Source organism: Pelophylax lessonae, assembly GCF_965119305.1.
Source record: "Pelophylax lessonae genome assembly, chromosome: 3".
Lineage (NCBI taxonomy): Eukaryota > Metazoa > Chordata > Amphibia > Anura > Ranidae > Pelophylax > Pelophylax lessonae.
In genome coordinates this window covers 533,315,017-533,324,178 of record NC_138770.1, presented here as the reverse complement: position 1 = coordinate 533,324,178, position 9,162 = coordinate 533,315,017, and the positions used below count along the sequence as shown (strand labels likewise).

At 45.3% G+C, this 9,162-nt stretch overlaps 1 protein-coding gene across 1 annotated transcript in view; it reads left to right on the top strand.

Moving 5' to 3' along the window:
* Nucleotides 1-1,061: 1,061 nt before the first annotated feature.
* The window catches only part of SYNJ2 (synaptojanin 2), a 251,838-nt gene continuing 243,737 nt past the window's right edge, over nt 1,062-9,162 (top strand). Inside the window, exon 1 of the mRNA XM_082249743.1 lies at nt 1,062-1,254. Coding sequence (XP_082105869.1) covers nt 1,137-1,254 — 118 coding nt within the window. The 5' untranslated portion in view covers nt 1,062-1,136. The remainder of the gene's footprint in view (nt 1,255-9,162) is intronic.

The following is a 9,162-nucleotide window of genomic DNA, read 5'->3' as shown; positions in this document are numbered from 1 at the left end:
GTGTCAGTACAGTGACAGTGCATATTTTTTAGCACTGATCACAGGATTAGTGTCACTGGTCCCCGAAAAAGTGTCAGAAGTGTCATGTGTCCCCTTTGTCAGCCGCATTATCGCAGTCCTGATCTCCGCCATTATTACTAGTGGAAATAAATAAATAAATAAAAAGTCCATAAATATATCCCATAGTTTGTAGACGCAATAAGTCGTGCGCAAACCAATCAATATACGCTTATTGTGATTTTTTTTTTACCAAAAATATGTAGCAGAATACATCTTGGTCTTAATTTATGAAGAAATTTGATTTTTTAAAAAATTTTTATTGTTTTTTTTTTTTTTTTCAAAATTGTCGGCATTTGTTAGGTTTATAAGGCAAAAAATAAAACCAGCAGAGGTGATCAAATACCACCAAAAGAAAGTTGTATTTGTAGGAAAAAAGGACATTCATTTTATTTGGGTACAGCGTTGCACAACTGCGCAATTGTCAGTTAAAGTAACGCAGTGCCGTATCACAAAAAATGGTCTGGTCACCAAGAGGGGTAAACCTTCTGGAGCTGAAATGGTTAAAAAAAATATTAAAAAAAAAAACTTCTCCCTTTACAATCACTTTAATGTCTGCATGTAAGATAGGAAGCTTAGACTGTAAGCTCCTAAGGGTAGGCTCTGATTGTATAAATAAAGGTGTGACTGTTCAGGTGCAGCATGATGATATCTGACTCTGAACCCAACCTTGGCTGGATCCTTCTGTAGGAGGTTTGTAGCCTCTTCTAGGCGCCTCTTGCAATGCCGGCCGGTGTCCACCAGGAGGCAGTGTATGACCTGGGCAGGCTGTAAGGAGGAGTCAGCGCAGAAGGCAGGAAAAAAAGTAAATTCCCAGGCAGGGGTGAGAGTGGAATGTGGAGGGATCGGGGGGTGCGGAGCATTACATGGAGTAGAAGACTTCCCCGGGATGGACACAGCTGGAGCAGAGGGATATAGGAAGGAAAGTCAGCTGGGGACACCGGGTCAGTGACACCAACCGAGCCTGGAGTGCGATCTGTCTGTCTGCATGGAGGGCTGATCATGTGACCGCTATGGATGGACAATGGTGATGTGATGGGATCCATGGGACGATCACTGACATCTCTGACAGCTCCGCTATGGCTCTGAGCAAAGGAATCCGGATCCTCATTAAACATGATCCCTACAGCCTGCTACTGGAGTCCCGCCACAGGGAGGACTGCCTGCTATTCGAGTCTGGGACTGGGACCACTCTGAGTGAGTACTTACCGTATACTACACTGTCCATATACTGTACTTACCGTATACTACACTGTCCATATACTGTACTTACCGTATACTGCACTGTCCACCTACTGTACTTACCGTATACTGCACTGTCCACATACCGTACTTACCGTATACTGCACTGTCCATATACTGTACTTACCGTATACTGCACTGTCCACCTACTGTACTTACCGTATACTGCACTGTCCATATACTGTACTTATCGTATACTGCACTGTCCGTATACTGTACTTACCGTATACTGCACTGTCCACCTACTGCTCTGTCCATATACTGTACTTATCGTATACTGCACTGTCCATATACTGTACTTATCGTATACTGCACTGTCCATATACTGTACTTATCGTATACTGCACTGTCCACCTACTGCACTGTCCATATACTGTACTTACCGTATACTGCACTGTCCACATACTGTACTTACCGTATACTGCACTGTCCACCTACTGCTCTGTCCGTATACTGTACTTACCGTATACTGCTCTGTCCATATACTGTACTTACCGTATACTGCACTGTTCACCTACTGCACTGTCCATATACTGTACTTACCGTATACTGCACTGTCCACCTACTGTACTTACCGTATACTGCACTGTCCACCTACTGTACTTACCGTATACTGCTCTGTCCACATACTGTACTTACCGTATACTGCACTGTTCACCTACTGCACTGTCCATATACTGTACTTACCGTATACTGCACTGTCCACCTACTGTACTTACCGTATACTGCACTGTCCACCTACTGTACTTACCGTATACTGCTCTGTCCACATACTGTACTTACCGTATACTGCACTGTCCACCTACTGTACTTACCGTATACTGCACTGTCCACATACTGTACTTTCCATATACTGTACTTACCGTATACTGCACTGTCCACCTACTGTACTTACCGTATACTGCGCTATCCATATACTGTACTTACCGTATACTGCTCTGTCCACATACTGCACTGTCTGTATACTGTACTTACCGTATACTGCACTGGGCACCCACTGCACTGTCCATATACTGTACTTACCGTATACTGCACTGTCCGTATACTCCTGTACTGTCCACATACTGCTCTGTCCGTATACTCTACTTACCGTATACTGCACTGTCCATATACTGCACTGTCCGTATACTCTACTTACCGTATACTGCACTGTCCACCTACTACACTCACTGTATGCTGCGCTGTCCACCAACTGCACTCACTGTATACTGCGCTGTCCACCAACTGCACTCACTGTATGCTGCGCTGTCCATCTACTGCACTCACTGTATGCTGCGCTGTCCACCTACTGCACTCACTGTATACTGCGCTGTCCACCAACTGCACTCACTGTATACTGCGCTGTCCACCTACTGCACTCACTGTATACTGCGCTGTCCACCTACTGCACTCACTGTATACTGCGCTGTCCACCAACTGCACTCACTGTATACTGCGCTGTCCACCAACTGCACTCACTGTATACTGCGCTGTCCACCAACTGCACTCACTGTATACTGCGCTGTCCACCAACTGCACTCACTGTATGCTGTGCTGTCCATGTATTGCACTGTCCATATACTGCACTCACCATATACTGCACTGTCCCCCTACTGCAATCACTGTATACTGCACTGTCCATATACTGTACTCATCGTATACTGCACTGTGCACCTATTGCACTCACTGTATACTGCACTGTCCATGTACTGTACTGACCCCATACTGCACTCTCTGTATACTGCAATGTCCATACACTGCAATGTTCACATACTGCACTCACTGTACAATGTGCTGTCCATGTATTGCACTTACCATATACTGCACTGTCCACCTACTACACTTGCTGTATACTGCACTGTCCATATACTACACTTACTGTATACTGCACTGTCCATATACTACACTTACTGTATACTGCACTGGCCACCTACTACACTCACTGTACTGCCTGTATACTGCATTGTCTGTATACTCTTCTCACCAAGTACTGCACTGACTGTATACTGTGCTGTCCATGTACTGCATGATATGACACCACTGATCGAAATGCAGCTCTGTAGATGATCAGCTGTCATATCCAACACTGTACTGTACCTGTTGTGCAATCTGATGGTATAATCTCCAGTAAAATGGCCATACACCATACAACCAGATTCTACGATCTCTTTTAGGCTTTGTTAACACTTGGCATTAAAAACACACGGCTGAGCCACGTTTTTACTGCTCACTCTTAAGCCACAAAGGCAGCGGATCGGGGTATTCCAATGCTGCAGTTTCAAATCTGATCCCCCATCATGTATGGTGAGTAGTGACACCTGCTCAATGTGACTCATTCATCTGCAACCTGTTCCACAACCAAGAGCAGTGGTTCGGGTTTTTAGGGGTTAAAACATCCAAGCAAGGAGGCAGCTTGGCCACCTGGAAAGTGACCCCCCGCTGGTGAAAGGGAGCCCTTAAAGGGGAGCTTCACTCTGCCCCCCGAAAATATCCCTAAGGCCACAGTTACTTGTGCCTGTCACTGCCATGCCTCTGAAAAGCAATCTGAGGTCAGATCGTTTGACAGATGAGGAGGAGGTATTCTGTCACCTTCTTGCTGCCTGTTTTAACTCTTTATATTGCACTCCCCTTAACCACTTGACCCCTGGAAGGTTTTACCCCCTTCCTGACCAGGCTACTTTAACTGGTAATTGTGCGGTCATGCAACACTGTACACAAATAAAATGTATATTATTTTTTTCATACAAATAGAGCTTTCTTTTGGTGATATTTGATCACTACTGTTTTTTTTTTATTTTTTTGCTATATAAACAAAATCCTGAACATTTTGAAAAAAAAAAAATATTTTCTACTTTCTGTTATAAAACCTCCAATAAAATCAAATTTCTTCATAAATTTAGGCAAACATGTTATCTGCTACATGTCTTTGGTGAAAAATCCCAAATAGTGTATAATGATTGGTTTATGTGAAAGTTATAATATCTACAAACCAGGGTACAGTCAGGTCCATAAATATTGGGACATTGACACAATTCTAATCTTTTTGGCTCTTTACACCACCACAATGGATGTGAAATGAAACAAACAAGATGTGCTTTAACTTCAGACTTTTAGCTTTAATTTGAGGGTATTTACATCCAAATCAGGTGAATGGTGCAGGAATTACAACAGTTTGTATATGGGCCTCCCTCTTTTTAAGGGACCAAAAGTAATGGGACAATTGGCTGCTCAGTTGTTCCATGGCGAGGTGTGTGTTATTCCCTCATTATCCCATTTACAAGGAGTAGATAAAAGGTCCAGAGTCCATTTCAAGTGTGCTATTTGCATTTGGAATCTGTTGTTGTCAACTCTCAATATGAGATCCAAAGAGCTGTCACTATCAGTGAAGCAAGCCATCATTAGGCTGAAAAAACAAAACAAACTCATCAGAGAGATAGCAAAAACATTAGGTGTGGCCAAATCAATTGTTTGGAACATCCTTAAAAAGAAAGAATGCACCGGTGAGCTCAGCAACACCAAATGACCCGGAAGACCACGGAAAACAACTGTGGTGGATGACCGAAGAATTCTTTCCCTGGTGAAGAAAACACCCTTCACAACAGTTGGCCGGATCAAGATCACTCTCCAGGAGGTAGGTGTGTGTAGGTGTATGTGTGTCAAAGTCAACAATCAAGAGAAGACTTCACCAGAGTGAATACAGAGGGTTCACCACAAGATGTAAACCATTGGTGAGCCTCAAAAACAAGAAGGCCAGATTAGAGTTTGCCAAACAACATCTAAAAAAGCCTTCACAGTTCTGGAACAACATCCTATGGACAGATGAGACCAAGATCAACTTGTAATAGAGTGATGGAAAGAGAAGAGTATGGAGAAGGAAAGGAACTGCTCATGATCCAAAGCATACCACCTCATCAGTGAAGCATGGTGGTGGTAGTGTCATGGCGTGGGCATGTATGGCTGCCAATGGAACTGGTTCTCTTGTATTTATTGATGATGTGACTGCTGACAAAAGCAGCAGGAGGAATTCTGAAGTGTTTCGGGCAAAATTATCTGCTCATATTCAGCCAAATGCTTCAGAACTCATTGGACGGCGCTTCACAGTGCAGATGGACAATGACCCGAAGCATACTGCGAAAGCAACCAAAGAGTTTTTTAAGGGAAAGAAGTGGAATGTTATGCAATGACCAAGTCAATCACCTGACCTGAATCCGATTGAGCATGCATTTCACTTGCTGAAGACAAAACTGAAGGGAAAATGTCCCAAGAACAAGCAGGAACTGAAGACAGTTGCAGTAGAGGCCTGGCAGAGCATCACCAGGGATGAAACCCAGCGTCTGGTGATGTCTATGCGTTCCAGACTTCAGGCTGTAATTGACTGCAAAGGGTTTGCAACCAAGTATTAAAAAGTGAAAGTTTGATATATGATTGTTTATCTGTCCCATTACTTTTGGTTACTTAAAAAGTGGGAGGCACATATACAAACTGCTGTAATTCCTACACCGTTCACCTGATTTGGATTTAAATACTCTCAAATTAAAGCTGAAAGTCTGCAGTTAAAGCGGAGTTCCACCCAAAAGTGGAACTTCCGCTTTAGGGAGTCCTGACCCCCCGACATGCCACATTTGGCATGTCATTTTTTGGGGGGGGGGAGCGGGTACCTAGTTTTGACAGGTACCCGCTCCCACTTCCGCTCGGAGCGCCGCGGCGCCCTGAGCGGAAGTTCTCCTCTCCCCCTCCCTCCCTGCAATCTTCTGGGACACGTCAGAGGTCCCAGAAGATTGCCGGCCAATCACGGCGCGCAGCGCGACTCGCGCATGCGCAGTGGGTACCCGGCTGTGAAGCCGCAAACTGTAACAGCCGGGTGCCCACAGCAGTGATGCCGGCGCCGAGGGAGAGGATCGAGGCTTCCGGCGGCCGCATCGCTGGACCGTTGGACAGGTGAGTAAATGGCTGGAACTCCGCTTTAAAGCACATCTTGTTTAATTTCAGATCCATTGTGGTGGTGTATAGAGCCAAAAAGATTAGAATTGTGTCGATGTCCCAATATTTATGGACCTGACTGTATATGTTTGAAAATTGTTCATGCGCTTAGATCCTGCTAGAGCTGCATGCAGGCAGACTATGCAACTCTAGGCAGGTAATTTGCGCCCCATGACCTGTGGACTTTCAGATCCATCCCCATCCCTCCACTCTGATCACCCCCACCCCCCCCCCCCCCACGATACCCACCCTGATCACACTCCTCTCTGATCACACCCCCCCCCCAATACCCACCCTGATCACACACCCCCGATTTCCCCCCCCCATCCTGCCACTCTGATCACCCCCGCCCCCCAGATACTCACTCTTATCACACTCCCAGATCCCCCCCCCATTCCTCCACTCTGATGACATACCCGCCCCCCCCCACCCTTATCACACTCCCAGATCTCCCCCTCCATGCCACCACTTTGATCACCTTCCCAGATACTCCCCCATCACACATCACATATCACATATCTCCAGAAGGATTTCCGGTGGCAACCAGCGGGGAGCCTCCTCCAGCATTCCCAGCCTGTCCCCTACACCCCCCCCACCACCACCACCACAGAGTGGCACTCACTGCCTGCGCACACTTGGTATCGTTATCTGCCCACCGCTCTGCCCTCTTCGTGCTTGGATCCGTTCTCAGCAAGTGGCTGGGGAGTTGGATTTTACTGCCCCGCATCCCCCCACCCCCCATGCTGCTGCCCTAAGGGTGCTGCCTGGGTTTCTTTATGGTGGCACCAGCCCTGTCTGTGCCCCTGTAAATGTTGCACCTGGGGCGACCGCACCGGCTGCCCCCCACGCTATGCCACTGTGAATGGGGCCAGCGGCTCTACCTAGCCGCTCAGAGCTGCAGCTGGAATCAGAAGATTTCTCCTGCTATAATTTAAACCGGCCTGAATCTCTATTGTAAATGTGGTCTTACTGTTGTGTGAAGTACTTTTATGTTTCAGTTTTCAGGGAAAGTGTTACATTTAGGCTTATTCAGTAATAACTTCCTAATTTCATGCATGATTACTTTGTATTCTCATCACATACTATAGAATTACATTTTTTATTTTATTTTTACTTTCTGCTATAAAATACATTTCTAAATAAAATGTAAAAAAATCTAATTTCATCAATTTAGACCAAAATGTATTCTGCTACATATTTTTGGTAAATAAAATCCCAATAGGCGTATATTGATTGGTATGCACAAAAGTTATAGCGTCTACAAGCTGTGGTATATTTTATTTTACTTATTTTATAGCTAGTAATGGCAGCGTTTAGGGACTTATAGTGGAACTGCGATATTGCAGCAGACATATGGACACTGACACTTTTTGACGCTTTTTGGGGACCAGTGACACTAATACAGTGATCACTGCTAAAAAATACGCACTTTCACTGTACTAATGACACTGGCTGGGAAAGGGTTAACATCAGCGGGCGATCAAACTGTATGCCTAGCCTGTGTTTTACTAAACTGTGGGAGTTGCTTTTACTAGGGGAAGACATAGATCCATGTCCCTGCCTTGCAGAGACACAGGATCTATGCCTTCCCTCCTGTCAGAAAGGGCAATCTGCCTTGTTTACCTGGGCAGACCGCCGTTTTGTGTGTCTGCAGGATGATCGGTGGGTGCCGGCAGACATCAAGTCTGAAGTACCCCACTGATTATACACTGCAGGAGCGAGCTGTCGGTGGAATGCATTTGCAGCTGCTCCTCAGAAGAGCCAGATCACTTATATTTACGTAAATTATAAGTAAAACGTAAAAACTGCTATAGGGCCGTCATCAAGTGGTTAAACACAGGATACATTATGTGGAAAGTCTAATCAAACTGTATACTTCCTACATCAAGTCCTCCTGTGTTTAAATGTACTCCCATTACGCCCCTGGTTACATCGGAGCGATTTGACATGCGATTTGACATGTCAAATCGCAAGCCAAATCGCAGCCTATTGCTGGCAATGGCACCGCTTGAATCAGTGCACGCTGACTTTGCGGGCCGCACCGATTTCCAAAAGTAGTAATTGCACTAATTTTGGCGAGATGTCTTTCAAATCGCCCCCGAATTGCAATGAAATGCGGGTTTGAAACCCGCACGATTTCAAACCCGTCTCCAATGTGAACAAGGTTTTGCATGCATTCAGATTATCCAATCTGTGCTGGGCGCACTGGATTCTGAACACAGGAAAACTGAATACACCTAACACACAGTGTAAATTCTACCATTGAAAATCATTGCATGCGATTCTATGTGTTTAGAAAAGTCCTTTAGACACAAGCATGTCGTGAGGCCTAGAAGGGTCTAGGACAGGGATCTCCAAACTACGGCCCCTCAGCTGTTGCGGAACTACACATCCCATGATGCATTGTAAAACTCTGACATTCACAGACATGACTAGGCATGAAGGGAATTGTAGTTCCTGAACAACTAGAGGGCCATAGTTTGGAGACCCCCTGGTCTAGGCCCTTACACTCACGTTGGAGAGATTTTCTGTCACGTCCTGTTTTGTCTCCTGGACCTGAATTGAAGGGAAATCTCTCTGACAAGAAAAAAAAAAAACTGACTGGCCACAAATGTTTTTTTGCTTTCCACACACATTATTCATGATCTGTCCAGGACTGTGTAGTATTTGGTTTGTGATAATCTGCCCTATTCTGAGGACACCTCAGTTCACCTGTATTGTGTGTCCTGTGCTTGAAAGTATGCAGGTGGATGGCGGCAACATGTCAACATTGGGTGGAGTGCGACATACAACACAAAGGAGCCACCTTTGCACTACAAAAGTAGAAAAGAACCATACAGGCTTCATTTTCAGGATGTTATTCCTCCATCTTTTTTTATACCTGCAAAATGCCTCAGGAACCTT